The 18,929-nt window shown below is 40.3% G+C and overlaps 1 protein-coding gene and 1 pseudogene across 2 annotated transcripts; both read right to left on the minus strand.

The window, feature by feature from the left end:
- Window positions 1-1,991: 1,991 nt before the first annotated feature.
- Gm14288 (predicted gene 14288) lies at window positions 1,992-12,482 on the minus strand. Of its 2 annotated transcripts, none has more exons than XM_017315404.1 (3): window positions 4,182-4,209; window positions 3,916-3,976; window positions 1,992-2,762 (listed from the first exon to the last, which is right to left on the minus strand). In XM_017315404.1, the coding sequence occupies exons 2-3, from the start codon at window positions 3,920-3,922 to the stop codon at window positions 2,251-2,253; spliced, it is 519 nt and encodes a 172-aa protein (XP_017170893.1). In that variant the 5' UTR covers window positions 3,923-3,976; window positions 4,182-4,209; the 3' UTR covers window positions 1,992-2,250. The 2 variants fall into 2 exon arrangements, with proteins under 2 accessions (XP_017170893.1, NP_001028295.2); NM_001033123.3 differs by lacking the exon at window positions 1,992-2,762 and adding an exon at window positions 12,403-12,482 and having other exon boundaries at window positions 3,756-3,976; window positions 4,182-4,308.
- Rps8-ps2 (ribosomal protein S8, pseudogene 2) lies at window positions 16,389-17,076 on the minus strand (annotated as a pseudogene).

An 18,929-nucleotide genomic window follows, 5' to 3' on the forward strand; every position in this document is an offset into this window, starting at 1 on the left:
TAACCAGGATCAATAGTCCCAATAATGCCAAGTTTTCACTCTAGTAGTTCTGGTATCTTGTTAATCACAGCTGATTCTTCAGCCCTAGCTAGTCAGAACCCAGAATCTTCACAATCCAAAATAGCAATGGCACTGAAAAGAGTCTTTAATTTTCCCTCTGAAATTTCACAAGCCAGGCCTCCATCTTCTGCACTGTTCTCAACATTATCTTCCAAGCTCCTACACAACATCCCACAGAGTTCTGAAAACTGAATGTGTCCTTTGGCCCAAAGTTCCAAGGTCCTTCCACAGTCCTCCCAAAACATGGTCAGGTTGTCACAGGAATACCCACTCCTCATACCAATTTGTCTTAGTCAGGGTTTCTATTCCTTCACAAACATGATGAGCAAGAAGCAGAGGGGAGGAAAGGGTTTCTTCAGCTTACACTTTCCAAATTGCTGTTGATCACCAAAGGATGTCAGGACTGTAACTCAAGCAATACAGTAAGAAACACCCCTGTATCCTCTTGAATCCTTTGTATGATTATTTTAATGATGATGAAGAATTAGTAATGTTTAAAGGCTTCCCCATATTTAATGCATTCATAGGGTTTCTCTTTCATAATGATAAAGATTTGAGAATCTGAAAAGGTTTCACCATATTATATTCCTAAATTTCTTGGCAGTATGGATTGTTTCATTGTGAAGACTCTAGAAATATTCAAAAAGCTTCACCATATTAACTACTCTCACAGGTATTTGTCTACATTATGATTTCTTTTGTGTCATTGAATATGATTGACAAGTGAAGGCAATACCACATGGCTTGCAAACATAGGGTTTCTCACCTCTATGTCTTCTTTTATTGATTTGAAGATTTTAATGTACAAGGCTTTGTACCTTTAATAATTTTCATAGGGTTTCTCTCAAGTGTGTCTTCCTTTATTTACTTAGAGAATACTGTGACTTATAAAACATTTACCACATTGCTTATATTCATAGGGTTTCTATCCAGTGTGTATACTTTTGTGTTAGGAGATGACTCTTTATAACTGCTTTACCTAATTAGTGATATTCAGAGGATTTTTCTCCACTACATGTTCTTTATGGATTTGAAGATGATTGTGATGTAGAAGGGTTTCAGGACATTGCTGATATTCATAGGTTTTCTCTCCAGTACGTGTTTCCTTATATATTTTGAGGCCACTGTTTTGTGAAAAAAGGTGTAAAAGCACATTGCTAACATTCAAAAATCTCTCTCCTATACGTGTTGTTTTATGATTTTGTTGATGACTGCTTTTGAAAAAGTTTAACCACATTGGTTAAAGTCGAACCATTTCTCTCAAGTATATATTCTTTTATGTATGTAAAGACTATTGGTTTTTGAAAAAGCTTTACCATGTTGGTTACATTTAAAAGGTTCCTCTCTGGTATGTGTTCATTTATATACGTGGAGATCAATGCTTGCTGCAAAGACTTTATAACATTAGATGCCTTCATAGACTTTCTCTTCTGTATGATCTTTTGTCTTTGCAGGTCACTCCTTCCTGCAAAGGCTTTACCACACTAGTTACATTCATAGGGTCTCTCTCCTGTATGTGTTCGCTTATGTATCTGGAGAGTACTGCTTTCTGCAAAGCTTTACCACATTGTTTACATTCATAGGGTTTATCTCCTAATGTCTTCACTTATGTATTTGAAGGTCAACACTTCTTATAAAAACTTTACCACATTTCTTACATTCACAGGGTTTCTCTCATGTATGTGTTCGCTTATGTATTAGAAGGTCACCACTTCTTTTAAAAGCTTTACCACATTGTTTACATTCTTATGGTTTCTCTCCTGTATGTGTTCGCTTATGTATTTGGAGAGTACTGCTATGTGCAAAGGCTTTACCACATTGTTTACATTCATAGGGTTTCTCTCCTGTATGTGTTTGCTTATGTATTCGGAGATGACTGCTATGTGCAAAGGCTTTACCACATTGTTTACATTCATAGGGTTTCTCTCCTGTATGTGTTCGTTCATGTATTCGGAGAGCAATGCATTGTACAAAGGCTTTACCACATTGGTTACATTCAAAGGGTTTCTCTCCTGTATGTGTTCGCTCATGTACTTGGAGAGTACCACTTTGTGCAAAGGCTTTACCACATTGTTTACATTCATAGGGTTTCTCTCCTGTATGTGTTCGCTTATGGATTTGGAGAGTACCGCTTTGTGCAAAGGCTTTACCACATTGCTTACATTCATAGGGTTTCTCTCCTGTATGTGTTCACTTATGGATTTGGAGTTCTCCCCTTCTTACAAAAGCTTTATCACATTGTTTACATTCATAGGGTTTCTCTCCTGTATGTGTTCGCTTATGGATTCCGAGATGACTGCTTTGTGTAAAGGCTTTACCACATTGCTTACATTCATAGGGTTTCTCTCCTGTATGTATTCGTTTATGTATTTGGAGTTCACTCATTTTTGCAAAGGCTTTAACACAGTGGTTACATTCATATGGTTCGTCTCCTGTATGTTTTCGCTTATGGATTTGGAGAGTACTGCTTTCTGCAAAGGCTTTACCACAGTGGTTACATTCATAGGGTTTCTCTCCTGTATGTGTTCGTTTAAGTCTTTGGAGGACACTCCTTGTTCCAAAGTCTTTACCACATTGGTTACACTCACAGTGTTTCTCTCCATTGTGTATTCTTACATGCCTTTGACTATGACTGATATGCAAAGGCTTTACCACATTGAATAAACTCAGAGTGTTGCTCTGCAGAAGAACTTCTTTCATGCCTGCAAATACAATTGGCACACGTGAAATTGTTCTCGCATTGATTATACTGATGAGTCTTTTTATCTGTATGAATTCTTTTAAAAATTGGCTTCATTCAAAAGAGCAATCTAATGTTAATGTAATATGCCTTTGTTTGCATTCAAAGGTGTTCTCCTCGTTATGGATTGTTTTACATCTTTGAGGATACATGAAATGGGAACAGTATTGATTATCTGGCTCACATTTATAGCATACTTTTTGTATAAAAGGTTATTCACATATTTGAAAAAAACAGGAAGAACTCAAAGTCTTTGCACACTGATTGCATTCACAAATTTTGTTATCATGAGAGTAATACTACATTTGGAACATGAACAAATGCAAACAGAATATAATTTCTACTACCCTAATTCTAATTATGATTTTCAGCAGTTTGAGTTGGAAAATGTCCCCAATAATGTTGGGAAACTAAGTACTTATAAACTTACAGCACATTTAGAATGTCACTCAAAGTATGTTATACTGCATATCCTCTTGTTGTTCTGAAAAAGTGAAAGGTATGTGGCATCTTTCAATACCCCTATGCTCACAAGGGCTGTATCCATAGTAACGTATGACAACCATATTAAAAGAGAATAACAAGTGTAAAGGTTCCATATTACATTCACACACGTGACTTTTTTCCTCATAGAGATGTAGTATAGCGATTAAGGTTTTATCACCAAACCATTTTTGAATCTTATGAACTGTCCATCTCACTAAATTTAGCAATGATATTACAAGTATATCATTGAGCTCAGATATACTATGGATTATTTGCTTATTACTAGGTTTTAGACATATACTTGTCACCTAATCACTGTGTGTTCCTTTTGCAATAGCTAAGCGATATGAGACTGAAGACACTCGCACTTGTACAGCATGGCTCTACTAAGCTTGATTTAAATAGTAACATACCTGTTAAGCCATTATTTCTCTGTCTTTGAACTAATGGAATGCCTTGCAAACAATAATTACGTATTTGACATAGACATATATGATTTTATGAAAGTCAGTAAACATCCATAATTGAAAGCAGTGCTTATTGTACCCTATTGGTTTTCTTTACTACTTGTAGCACACGTTAAACTTTCTTCATAGGCATTTTCTCATCAGCTTGCAGAGGAAAATTACCTTCCATGACTTCTAGAAGTTTGGAAATGGTCTTCAATTGTATGTTCTTCCCAACTGTAACCTAAACACAGTACCAGAGAAAGTATGTTACATTATTGGCAATTAGGCAACATTTAAGTTACTAACTCCATTGAACTTTAAAACCATGAGTGATTTATTCACCATATTCTTCCTCATTCTCAATTAAAATTACAAAACAAAAAACAATAACAAAGAAACAGTTGTGCATACATGTTATAAAGTAAAAAAAAAAAATCCAATATTACCTATAGCTGTGAGATTCCTATAGGTCTCTACCATCACACCTTTGTAGAGACTCTTCTGAGAAGCATCCAGCAAAGCCCACTCTTCCTGAGTGAAGTTCACATGCACGTCATCATAGGTGAGTAAATCCTGTAGGATTTGATAAGTGAGCACAAAGCAAAATATACAGACAACAGTGTAAAGATTTATTTCAAAATGAATATTCGCTGACTGCCAGGCCTACCCACATAGTACTTTTTATCCAGTCTTTCACAGTTGGACAACAAAAACTTAAGTAAATAAATGATCTCTGGGAACCTGATGCCTTAGTTTTAAGATGTTCTGTATGGAACCATGTAGAATGCTGGTAGACCTTCCACATTTTTGTTATTGAGATCAAATATGCAAGAGTTCCCTTAAAACTGCAGTTTCCTCTCACCTATCCATGTCACAAAAGACCATTTCCATCTCCCCTTCCCTTCTTGTCACATGTTTCCTTCCCTTCTTAGCCCCCAAGTATGGACAGACACCCCCTTCTCAACCATAGCCAATTCTCCCAAAGACCAAGCAGTCTGTCTAAAGAACAAGCCCACTATCTGTTTTCCTAGACAGAACAGTCTCATAGTAGCCCACAGAACTGCCACACAATATCAGGGAAAGCTTCCTCTGCCCATTTCCTCGTGACCAATTTTCAACTTTTCTTCGATAACTAAGGCAACTACACCAAGAACAATGTGAACCTGACTAATATTACCTGTGCTAGTATGTGTATAGAAATAAAATAAAATCATATTTCCTGACTCCAATAAAAATAACTCAAAGTCACCCCTAAACTGTTATAAATCTGACCCTACAGTTACTACTGATCTGTCTTCCAAACAGAGAGGCCCCATGCTCCAGAGTTCTCTCTGTCATTGTAGATGATCAGAAAGTTGAGCTATTGTTCTATAGCTGTTCATGACCCTTAGTGATTTCAGGCTAAACCAGACCCACAGGAGCCCATATACAAAACAATGCTGAATGATAACTTAATGTCTGCTTCCTGCCATATGCATTATGCTCCAATCTGTCCTATCCACCCACCCAGCACCATCAATACCTGAGAAACTTCTGCATGTCAGAAGCTCCTTTTGTAACAAGAATTGAAGTTCTGTGAATCATGCCATTTTGACAACAGGGAATAACAAGATAAAAGGAATCTAATCAAATATTTCTGAAGGATGATCGCTGACAGCTCTTTACTACTAACTTCTAAAGTATTTATAAAACTAGTCACACAAAACTGAATACAGAAGGGTCATGAATTCTAGAAATCAAACCATTAGTTTTCCAATGTTGTCCTATGGCACACCAAAGGCAATGCCTGTATATGCACACTGCAGAGTGACATTTAAGTTCCATACCTTGCCACTCCCAGGGCTACCGAGCTACCCCCACCCCTGTAAATCCACACTCAGGAAGAGTCAAAGGACAAGGGCCTCTGTTATGATCACTACATGTACCAACAGAACCACACTCTGACCCACAGTCCATTTAGAACCAGCAGATCCGACTCAAATAGCTCTGCAGACTTGCTTCTCCTGTACCGTCAATGGAGATTACTATAATAACCAGGGGATGGCTTGTGGTCTTCCAGGCAGCTTATAACACATGCATCTGAGGAGAATCCTGTAGAGAATCTGCAAGCTACCTTCCCCTAGTGTTCCTGATTGTTAGTCCTGCCCATAGTCCCTCATTAGCATGGAAAAGTCAGCTGGGCCTCAGGGCAACAGCAGCTCCTTCCAATGTGGGATCACAGAGCAAAAGATTTAGACAGCTAAAACCTTCCAAGCTAGGCTGTTACACCCTACATGCAGACATGGCCCTAGTCTGGAAAATTTACATTTATAGGAATGTTCTAGTCCTGGAGACCAAGTAATTTCCACTTAAAGGCCCAAGGTCCTTTCTTTATATATTCAATTATGCATGCAATACCCACTACAGCCACCTCTACTTCTTACTGGGAAAGTCCTGCAGCCAACCTGCAATCAAATTCATACATTGACAATAATTTAAAAGTGAATGTGACTATGACTTTTAAAACTAGAAGCAGTTATTGGGCGAGAAAAAGGAAGAAAAAGAAGAAATAAAATGTAAGGCCATCACTGCTCCTAAGTATGGTGGAGGAGAAAGTATATTATACACAAAAGAGTGAACATAGCCAGACCCAATTATACCTGGGATAGTATAGAGTAGACATGACCTGGGACCTTGTGGAGAGAGGAAGGAGGGCAGAAGCAAGAGCCAGATCAAGATGATTAATAATAGATGAAAAGCCCAGTTCCTAAATGATTGAATTGCATAAGGAATGGCAGCTGGGAGATTAGCAGTCCTATTGCTGGGGTAGATGGCGAGGTATGCCAGCAATATGGTGTCACAACGAGGGCCTGTGATCTCATTTGACATTGCCCTAATCTGAAAAATGCCCGAAGATGACCAGTATGGAATTTAACTGATTGTGCAAAATTGATTACTCGACTCCTCACGGTGAATGTCAACTACTGCCAAAGCAGAAAGGCTTCACCTACCTTATTCCTCCTCCTTTTCTGTGCTGCAAGTAGACCAGCTTCAAAGTTGGTCAGTGAACTCAACCTTATACCTGTCCCTCTTTATTTGTAACCCCCTAATTTGTAACCCTGTAACCCAGGGAGGTTAGACAACACTCATTCCCTGGTGTCTTTTGTCTCACTGATCAGTCAGAACCCAGCCTGAAAGCAGTTGTAGGACTGTTTTCTAAGCCCTGGGCAGCAGAGGCAGGATTAGGAGTTCAAAGCAAGTCTTAACTACATGGCATAAAGAAAGTAGGAGCTACAGGAGATGTTTCTCTAAACAGACAGATATGAAATCTCTTTAAAAACAGGAATGAAATTCTTAATTTTGGGGCAATATTGGAGAACAGAAACACTTAAGAGATCACCCATGTATAGTGAAAATGAAATTTAAAATCTAATACCAAAAATGAACTTTTTAAAAAGAAAAAAATAAATGAAAAAATATATTACTGTACTGATTTGAAAAAGATCATGCCCTTCCTGGTAGAAGGAATGGCAATAATAAGATAGTGTTTGACCTTGCCCCTATGATCTTTGTTAACTACTGAGATCTATAATGTGACACACACAGCTACAGCTAATGGCACGTGTTTATATTTCTGAGATCACTTAAATATGTCACCAAGGTTTGCACATATCTAATAATACAGATCATAAAATGGGAATTCATCACTCACTGGCTCAAGCTAACCTGCCCAAAATAAACACCCACCAATCTAGTTTTACTAATAACCATTCTCTGTTGTAAACTTCTCTCTCAATTTATGATTTGATTTTTTGTGTGAACTTGTAGTGTACTCAGTAACATGTGATCAGGTATTCTGAAAGATTTATAAGTACAGAGGACAAGGAGATATGGAAAAGAGAAAGAAGTTTTTTTGCCCTTCCCCACTTAGGATCTTTTCCCTTTTCCTCTTAGATAGCTTTCATAGGTAACTTTTGACAACTTAGTAAAAACTCCATAAACACTTCTTTGAGTGTCTCATTTTCTTCCTGTGACTTCTGACCTGCAGGCTAAAAGTTAGAGACCAGCAGTTCCTTCTGAGATAGAGCAAAGGCCACACTGCTTAATCCTCTGCTGTTAGGCTACAGGTGTTAATCACCGAAGCCATCAGTCTTCTACCCTCAGAAAGAGCAAGGAAGGTTTTAGGTTCAGGTGCTCAAAGCAAGGCTTAACTACATGGCATAAGGAAAGCCTGAGCTACCGATGTTGCTGTAAACAGTAAGATATGTAATCTCTTTAAAAATAGGAATTAAATTATTGATTTCTGGGAAATATTGGAGAATAGGAAGAAGTAAGAGGTCAGAGCACCTATACATAAAGAAAATAAAAATTTAAAAAATAATACCAAATATTGGCTTTTTAAAAAGATAAATATAATTGAAAAATATGTCACTATACTGATTTGAAAAAGATCAGGCCTATCTTGGTAGAAGGAAAGGCATTTATGAGATAGTGTTTGACCTTGTCCCTAAGTGCTTTGTTAACTACTAAGATCTATAATCTAATACACACAGCTACAGCGAATGGCATTTGTTTTACATTTCTGAGCTCAATTAAATTTGTCAACAAGGATTGCACAAATCTACATAATACAGATCCTAAAATGGGAATTCCTTACCCACTGGCTCAAGCTAACCTGATCAAATAAAACACCCTTCAATCTAGGTTTACTAAATTACATCCATACATGGATACAGTCTGTAAAATTACAAAATCATTCTCAGTCCTTGAATCAGGTCCTTCTCCATAACAGTGACCCCTGCAGCACACTCCCTTTTCCTTTGGTCTGTGACCTAGCTCTTGTCTGCACTGTTTTACCTGACAGTGTACACAGTAAGCTGTTCCTCTGGTTCTCATCCTGCCAAGTATATTTCCACACACAAGCCCCTGACACAAAGGTTTTGACAAGATGCAGTCTTATAATAAAGTTACTCAGAGGACACAGCTGGGACCAAAAGGAGAGAGTAGGTCCACAAAGGACCTCACAGATGTCCCCATCTGTCTGGCTGATGCTGACAATCCAGCCTCTGGGAAGAGATATTACACAATCATCCTTTGCTAAGATGCTTGCTCCTCCTCTTTGTGGGAGATGACATTGCACTTACCATGTCTGAAGTTCTAAGTTTGCCTGAGCTAACCTCACAGCAACCAGCAAAAATAATAAGAACCGATTCCACAGAAACACTGAGATCAGCTGAGTTACACAGAGGAACATGCAGGCTTAGTACCTGGAAGAGTCACCTCCTCTTCTGACTGGCAGCTCCATGTGGAGGCTCTAATTCGCTATTGAGTCTTGAGTGAAGTGAACACCAGGCTTAGGGTTAGAGTGTGCTGTAGAGATGCAGCCCAGTGGTTCCAGTCTGGGCCAATCCTTTTCCAGATCTGCAGATTTGCAGTTCAGTAGCACCAGTGTGTCTCCTCCAATAGTCTGTTCTCTCGCAAGCCCTTGGGAGAGGCTAAGATTCCTGATCCTTGCTGCCTAAGTGCCTGCCTCTCCCCTTTCTGGGCAGTGCCCCTGGGTTCACTGCTTTGAAAGTTTGGAGTTTGCCTGAGCTCCAATTCCAGTGCTCAGGAGGCAATTCCCCTTCTTCCTCCTGGAATCAAGGTGGATAGCTTACATTTCCCCATCAATCAGCTGAAATTGGAGTTACCAAACTGTCCAAAGGTGGTCAGTGCCCGAATATTAGTAACTGAAGAGAGATTTTAGGACATAAGATTTTGTGTTGTGGCTTCAGGCTGGGTCCAGGTAAACTGCAAGTACTTTCACCCAATGGCTATGAGCGAAGGCTCAGAGCAATTAGGACACATGTCAGACACTGTGGAGCACTCTTGTTAATCAGCACATTGTCCTCAGTGGGTTGTCAAAACAAACATAATAACAACAAACCCACACCTATATTGGGAAAATATATCACGGTACTGATATGAAAAAGATCAGGGGGCTGGTGAGATGGCTCAGTGGGTAAGAGCACCCGACTGCTCTTCCGAAGGTCAGGAGTTCAAATCCCAGCAACCACATGGTGGCTCACAACCATCCATAACAAGATCTGACTCCCTCTTCTGGAGTGTCTGAGGACAGCTACAGTGTACTTACATATAATAAATAAATAAATATTTATAAAAAAAAAAAAAGAAAGAAAAAGATCAGACCTTTCTTAGTAGAAGGAATGATATTAATAAGATAGTGTTTGACCTTGCCCCATGTGCTTTGTTAACTACTGAGATCTATAATGTGACACACACAGCTACAGCTAATGGCATGTGTTTTCCATTTTTGATACATTCTATCTATATAGTACAGATCCTAAAAGAGAAATTCATTATCACTGGCTCAAGCTAACCTGCACAAACTAAGCACCCACCAATCTAGTTTTATTTAATCACATGCATTATTTAATACATTTCACGAAATTACAAAAGTATTCATCCTGCCTGACTCTCATCCTTCACTAGAATGGTGACACCTGGAGCAGATTCCCTTAAGCTTTCGCCTATAATCTAGCCATCTCCTGCCCTACTTCACCTGACAGAGATAACAGTAAACCATTGCTCCTGTTCTCTACTGAAGGTAGAAGAAATGAACAGTTCATTATATGACTCAAATGAGCTATTATAAAACACTATTTTGCTACATTCTTTAACTCAAGAATTTAGGAATTTATATCAAGAGGAAAGCAAGGTCATTGCTCTGGGGAGCAGCAGACCAGGATCAAGGCTACCTGAGTCAACATAGCTTGTCTTAGAAACATCTCTATGAGGGGAAGACGAGACAGCTCTCCCAGAATTAACATGTCATCCCAGAAAGAAATCGCTTCATATACAACTAAAATATTAATTGGGAAAAATTTCTTAATGACAGCATGGATTCAGCTGCGGCTAATGCTCAAACACCAGGCAGCCAAAGACAGGTTTTGAATTCCACATATGCTCTCATCCATAAGTTTCTTTCCTGTTCAGTCCCCAGGTTATTTTGAACAATTTAAATATGGACTAGAGATTACAAATCCTACTTGAGACAGCTAGGAGATTTGCACAACAAAGATACCCAGAATCATTTATTAAGTGCCTCAGAGCCCTGAAATAGCAAGCCATTTTCCAGTGATGGGTTTCTGAGTTGGAGTTCCCAGGAGATAAGAAAAATAGCAAAAGTAGAAGGTAGAATTTACAACAGCTGCAGTGGGAAGAGCTTACACAAGCTATGTCTTATGCCAAGTAAACTTTTTAAGAGTAGCATCTTGTATCCTACTTACAGGGATAAGTGGAAAGAAATGGAGACCTCTATGAAGTCTGCAGAAACTAGCATACACTGGGAAAAACTCAGGAGAAGTCTAATAAAACAACCCTGCACAAGGGAACTGCCAAGTATCTGAAGAAAAACATTACTGACCAAGCCCCCAGTGGACTTGGGGACCCTACTCAGTGCAGGGAGGGACAGAATTATGGCATAGCACAGCAGAGACGGAGGTGGAGTTGACTGGCACAGCAGAAGCAGGTTTGCAACTTCCCCTCCTTGCCTGCATTTTTTTGTATTTGCTGGAACCCTCGCACCAAGGCTGGCCAGAAATTTCTGTGGAAAACCTTTGGTACCCAGGCCCATATGATACTAGGGCTACTGAGCTTCCCACACCCCCATTAATCCACACTCAGGAAGGGTCAAAGGACAAGGGCCTCTGCTATGATCACCACATGGACCAACAGAACCACGGTCCTTGGTACCAGCAGATCTGACTCTAATAGCTCTGCAAACTTGCTCCTTCTGGCCTGGCAAAGGAGACACTTTACAATCACCATGACATGGCTTTTGGCCTTCTTCACAGTTTGCAACAGATGGCTCTGAAGAGACTCCCATAAAGAACCGCAAGCTACCTTCCACTAGGGTTCCTGATAGAGAGGCATGGACAGAGTCCCTCATTAGCCTTGAAAACAAAGCTGGGACTCAGACAACAGCAGCTCCTCCACTGTAAGATCACAGAGCAAATGATTCAGACAGCTGAAGCTTTCCTGGCTCAGCAATTCTGCCACAGTTGCAGACAGAGCCCTAGTCTGGGAAATTTAAATTCGATAGACTATTCCAGACTCCCAGAGCACTTATTTTCCTTTTTAAAGTCACAGAGCCTTTCTTTGCAATTAAAGAACATTATTAAATTATACAGGCAATGCCCAGTGCAGCCATCTCTGCTTCATACTTGGGAAGCCCTGCAGCCAAACTGCAATCAAATTCACACAGTAACAAAAATTAAAAAGAAAACCTCCCGCCAGAAGGCCATCCTGTGCTCCAGCCCCGGACCTGACCAAGGACTCTTGCTCGCGTGGGAAGCATTCAGCGACCCCTCTCCCCGACTTCTCCTTTTGGCCCCGAAGCCAGTGCCACCCCGGGGACCCCATTCTGTCCTAAGCTCTTCCGGGGTATCCAGCGTGGGATGCTGGAGGCTGGGAACCTGGTGCCTAGAGCTGCCCTTTTCCACCACCCACGGAGTTGGGTCCGTGCCTTCCCATGGCCAGACAGCCACCCGCGGCCATGTGGAAAGTGTCCTGCAGTCCTCCAGCTCCTGCCTGCCAGGAGCACTGGAACTCTGGCTGGAAGTGAGCTCTCCCACTCTCCTCTTTTCCCCACATCGATGGCACCTCAGGAGATGACCTGGCACTTACCATGTTTGGAGTTCTGAGCTTGACTAACCTCCTCTCACAACACCCAGTAGAGTCACGCAGAACACATCACACAGAAACTCTCATGACTGCTGAGTTACAGAAAGGAGCTTGCAAGCTTGACCTGGAAGAGCCGCCTCCTCTTCTGACTGGCAGGTCCATGTGGAGGTTCTGATTGGCTATTGAGTCTTGAGTGACATGAGCACCACCCTTAGGGTTAGAGTGTGTTAAAGAGACACAGCATAGAGGTTCCAGCTTTGGCCAAAAGTTTTCCAGATCTGTAGATTTGAAGTTCGTTAGCACAAGAACCTCTCGTCCAATTGCTTACCGGTCTGTCCTCCCATCAAGCCCCTGGGAGAACGTAAGACTTCACATCCCTGCTATTCAACTGCCTGCTTCTTCCCCCTTGTGGGCAGTAACTCTATGCTTCCCTGCTTTGCAAATTTGGAGCTTGCTTGAGCTCCAATCACAGCACTCAGAAGGTATTTCCACTTCTTCCTCCTGGATTCAAGTTGGATGGCTCTCACAGTCAATAAATCAGATTAGCTTCAAAAGATTTTGCAATGCCTTTCTTCAAGTGTGGGAGCATTGAGATTTTACTCAGGGAATCTAGACACATTTACACATAGGTTTGCCTACTCCTATGAATGTCAAGTTAAATCCTTTTCTGAAGATGGTCAAATGTAAAAACTGAGATATTGAAGGGCATTCTTACCTCATAGTCATCCAGAATCATCCATAAATTATAAAAATGTAGGATATAAATGAATCTGGAAAGTACATCTTGTAGTACAGGTCTTAGCTGTAAATCAAGGGACAGCTGAGAACTCATATTTTGAACTCCACGAAAGTGGGAGCTTGCAATATTGGCGTGGTCAGAAGATGTTAAAGCCTGAAAATGCACCCAAGTGTCGCACCTCTTCCAAAAAGGCAGACCTGTGTTGCTTCCCAAACATTTTCACAAACTAGGAAACATGTATTCAAACTTATGAGTCTACGGGAGCCATATTAATTTAACAACCATCTGTCTCCTCAAACGTGAAAACACCTGTTTATCTAACATGACTCTACCATATCCTAAAGAGAGACTATTATGCTTTCAACATACAATGTCACAAAAGAAGCCTTACCAGAAAGAATCAGAGCATATAAACAATAAACAGAACAAACAAGACCAAAATTCAACAGGGAATCCATCAAAACTAATAGTTTCTTGTTCAGCAACTTGAGATTATGATGAAATTGCATAAGTCACAAGGTCTTAGGTATTCCCACTCTTTTAGTTCTGTCACCTGAAGCACACACAGCTTTGTTTCCTCAAAGTCACTATCTTCTTTCAGCTTTCCTCAAAGCTGGTGTTTGTATCTCAAATCTATAATGTATAGCACTCTCTCTTATTTTATTGAAAGTAGGTTAGTGGGCTACAGGGATCATTCAGTTGTTGTTAAGAGCACTGCTCAAACCCATTTCACTTCCTAGCACTCAAATGGGAGTTCACTCATCTGTAGCTACACTTCTATGAAAATACTTTAGTATAAGCTGGTACCTGGCATTGACTTGGATGGTTACATAAGTGGTACATTTGCTCTAAATCCTGACATCTACATTTAAGATTAATGATATCAAAGTGTACCTCTGTTGCCAAGGACCAAGCCTGGGCTTGGAGAGTGGTAGAGAGAGAAGGGGTATCTGGGAGCATGAAAACAAAGGACTGGTAGTCAAGTCCTGTGATCAAGCTGTCAGTCTATGCTCTGCAGGAGACAGCTTCCCATCCTCCTTTCGCTGTATTCTGTTTTCTTTCTGATCTGCTTGCTCTGCAGGTCTCCAGACAGCTCTCTGTCTATGTTCTGCTGGAGACTCTTCACCAAGCAGCTATCTCCTGCTATTCTAAAAAATTCACTCAATAGTTCATCTCCTGCATACCATAACCAGAATCTATTATTATAACTCTCAACCCAGCCATTTACTCCAGGTTTCCTTTTGATGGTCTTAAAATAGCATCCTGTGTCCACAGGAACTTAATTCTTATGAGACAGCAAGCACACATTTTCTTTTAAACTTACAAAAGCAGATATCTGCCTGCCTCTGTGAAGCATAAAGGCTAAGCTCAAACTGGCTGGGTGCGACCCAGGCCTGAAATTGCCATTTCTACCACACATGAGACTAAATTTGCTCTTTCCCAGGCTGATCCTGAAATCAGTAATCTGTCAGCCTTTCTGACCCGTCTAGCCGGTCCAGGTATTCGAGGGTCTCGAGGGGACCTCCTCCTAAGAACCAAATGGAGGGTAGAGAGGGACGAGGGCCTTGTGCGAATAACTACACGGAAACCATTCTGGAATGCATCAAAGCCCCCAAATGTATTAGCCAGGCCCGAGGTTTAAATGCACAAGCAAAAGGGGAAGTACAGATACTTATCAGTGGGAGGGGTAGGGCAATACAAGCAAAAGGAGAAGTACTTATGTGAGGGGGGCAATAGAAATTCTTTTGGCAGCTACACGGGGAAGCAGGAACTTGGTGGTATCAGGGTGTGGTCAGGACATCGGTGATGACCTAGGGCTGGAACATCCCCTGGTTCTCGGAATCCATGTGTCGGTGGCCTGCTTTTGACCCCTTTTCTTCTCGGGGGAAGAGGCCCAATTCAGAGATCAAGAGTTGTCTTAATAGCTCCCAACATCTCCCCCGTTTTAATATTTTTATAAACGCATATTGTATAATAAATTTGTAGCCACGTTTTTAACGATCGCCTAAACGTCTGTTTGCTCACTGGGTGATTCTCTAAAACCATGAAGGACCCAAGGACAAGTCATCTATGAGGCTTGAATTAATGGTCCCAGTATGTTGGGTATAACCTGGTCCAGCAAAGGGATTTAGGAACGAAGCAAGCTCCATGGGTAGAGGTAGAGGTGGGATCCCCAGTGTGCAATGTTAGGGGCCATGTACAGGATTGACTCTCATGCCCAGAGATTTTTACCCAGAGTAACCCTGACCTGCTCCTGTGCCATTTTTCTTGGGGGGAGGACCCTAGGGCACTCAACCTTCATGCAATCAGACATGCCTCTCAGAGACTAACAGCTTCCAGACTAATCTCTGTGCAGTACTTAGTCTTACAACTCTCACGGGCGACTGCTTCAAGTTCCAACTTTTCTATGTGTCTAGCCTGGGAGGACTGTTTAGTTTCCAATGTGGCGAGAACGTATATTACCATGTCGGAAGCACAGACTACAGCAATCTATAAATGATTTGTGGCATGAGACTGATGGCCGAATTTAGGGGGAGGGGCATGATCTTACTTAAGCATTTTATGGAAATTGAGTCTCTCTCCCCGAAATGAGGGTGATGAAGCGGTATCTACGTCTGACTCTTTTCTAGTAACCTGCTTGTTATCGCCAACATCCAGCCGATGGTAATGAACTGAAACAAATGTACTTGAAAGAGATGAATCAATTTGAGATTTAACAAATCGGGTCAATTTTTGAAATGCCCAAGGACCGAAGGAGATCAATAATAGGAGTCCCAATAGGGGCCCTAAAAGGGAGGGCAACAAGGTCAGGGGGAGGTTGAAAACCAGTTTTAGTAGTCCACCTTTCTCCTAGGGCATTGTAAATACGTGTGTATGGGTGTAACTCAGCTATCTATAGTTCTAAGTATCTACTCTGGTTCCTCTTAGGTCTTAAACTTCCTTCTTTTTAGGTGATAGTAGATTCCTTTGTAAGGCAGTGACCTAGCTTTTATTCAAAGTGATAGTGTAATGCCAGAGGTAATTCTGAATGTCACTGAATAGGCAACTTTCTTTCTGAATTCCAAGCCCATGGTCAGCTCAAGGACTTTCTAGGATGCTATCTTTTGCCTCCAAATTTTTATCTATATAATATGTTACTCTGACAAAGCTATGGAAATATTTCTATGCTTATCATTAACAAAATGTGCAGTATGTAGCTGCTAATCTAAAGCTGTGGTACCTTTTTTTTTTTTTTTTTTTTTTTTTTTTTTAGAACAGCAGACACCTTTATTACACTACGAGTGAGGCTCATTTGCCTTTCCGGGCTTTGATCTTCCACAGATAGAACTCCAGCTCCTTGCCTTCGAGCACATAGCCGTCTGCTCTGCCACACTGGCCTGGTCGTGAGGCAATACAGGCTAGAAGCTTGCCCTGCTGGAACTGCTCCTCCAGGAGGCTGCTGATTTTGGCATTCTTTTTCCTTTCGTCGTATTTCTTTTGAATTTTCTTTGATCGTTTTTTGTTTAAAATCTCTTCCTCCTCAGGAGTCAGCTTGGCCCCCTTCTTGCGGCCCAGGGGCAGTGCACAGTGGGACTCGTACCACTGTCGGTACGGTGTGCTGTCAATAAGCACGATGCAGTTCTTCACCAGGGTCTTGGTGCGGACAAGCTCGTTGTTGGATGCATTGTAGACAACATCAATGATCCTTGTTTTGCGAGTACAACACTCAGAGCCCCAGGAAAAGTTCCCCACATCCAATCTCAGGGCACGGTACTTCTTATTGCCTCCTCGAACTCGGACTGTGTGTATGCGGCGAGGGCCAATCTTCGTGTTGGCAGCGGGCCGTCCCAGCTCATACTTTCGCTTCTTGTGGTAGGGTTTTCGCTTACCCCAGGTCTTTCGGCGCTTGTGCCAGTTGTCCTGAAAGATGCCCAACGCTCGGCGCTGGCTGGAAAGAGCGGTAGATACCTTTTTAAAGTTTGCATTTTCAGATTATTAAACCAAGGATCATTTTCTAACTCTAATAGGTCGCAAAACATAAGCAGGTCTCTTACAAAAACATAACAGTAGATTTCTTATCTAAATTAGGATCTACACAATAAATTGATTGACAAGAATTATAATGAATATAAAAAGACTTGCCAAGATTGGCGATCTTAACTCTTAAAGTTATCTAACAATAAGCATATAGGTAAGGTACACAAACTTTCATAGCTATAAGGAGCTGGCCTGAATGGCCAAAAACAGTGTCTCTGACGAAAGCATCTTGTACATTCTCTGTACCAGTCATTTTGCCTCATTAGTCAGCTTTTTTAGTTGTTTTTATTTTAAGTTGGCACCAGGTTGGTACTCCTTGCTGCAGCCCATGGTGAAGATACGAAGTTTCTTTATCTGTTTGTAAGTGGCTGCTCTCAGATTTCTCCTCTTTTGTGCACTCAACACAGCTTTCTGGTCACCACTGTCAGGGCACTCACAGGTCACAGGTCAGCCTGTCACATTGGAATGCTCTTGTAAGCATTCTGTGGAAAAAACAGAAACAGTCCCCGTTTTCCCCATATTAAGTATCTGAACAGGATCATGGCATGTGCCAATAAGTAGATCCTTATTATCTGCCCTAGACACTATTATATCCAGTTTTTCCAAAAACAAATATGTGATCCAAATAATGTGCACGGGGATATAATTTCTCCCCTTCTTTGTTTTTAAAGAAGATATAGTTTTTAAAGTTTTATAATACCTTGTCTTTGAGAATCATAAAATATCTCAGTAACATGTGTAACATTAAACTGTTGACAAAACATCTCAAATCTTTGGTTGTAATAGCCAGTTTTAATTTGATTTAGAACACCAAGAAAAAAAAATCAACACAGGCAATGATTAACTATACTTTTAGTTGTTTTTCTTGTTAAAGTAGTTGTAATTAGAAAGACTAAAAAGGTATCAATAGTCATGTGTATATTTTTTTATTAAAAATGAGTATCCTTTTGCAATAATTGATTAAGTATAAGTCCTCGAGAATTAACACCAATGTGTGGAACAGGTAGAAACTGAGGACACTGAGAGCAAATCTTTACAATATGACATGCATATTTATTTATTTATTTATTTATTTATTTATTTATTTATTTTAAGTACCAAATTATTATTTTAAGCCATTACTATTTTGATGATGGAAAGAATGAGATTATATGGCCAATTATTTTTGTATAAGATCTATAATCTACCTGGGATATAAATCTAGCGTGGCATTGTCTTAAGAGCTCTTTTCCAGGCAATCTTTAACATTTTAAAACACCATCTACAGCACATAATTTAATTATCTGTGCTGAAGCAGGCAGAAACTCGAAAGAATAAACATGTGATCAATTCACATATACTTTTTTCCCATAGAAGGGTTGTTTTTAAATACAGTAAATGGGATGCATGCATGCATGAATTTATAGAAGATACAAAAGCATGTATATAAGCAATTTTAACCTATTTTTAGGATGAGTATCAATTTTATTTAAAATGATGGTATGCAATAGGTCAAATATCAATATTTTGCAATAACCAATTGGTGTTTGGAACAAGGAATTCTTAATTAGCACCACAGCAGCTTTATAATAGGATGTTAAAACTTTAAGGTGAAGAAGAATGATTTTACTTTAATGATTTTTCCTGCCAAAGAATAGCTGTGGACACATTTAATAACAATAACTAGAATATGTAGCTAATATTTGATTACCACCAATTATAATCGATACCAATAGATTGTAGAGCTTTTCCTCTACTTTCTCTTAAAGCCTTTTTGGTTCTCACCAGTTAATTT

This window comes from Mus musculus, chromosome 2 (assembly GCF_000001635.26).
Source record: "Mus musculus strain C57BL/6J chromosome 2, GRCm38.p6 C57BL/6J".
NCBI classification, from domain to species: Eukaryota; Metazoa; Chordata; class Mammalia; order Rodentia; family Muridae; genus Mus; species Mus musculus.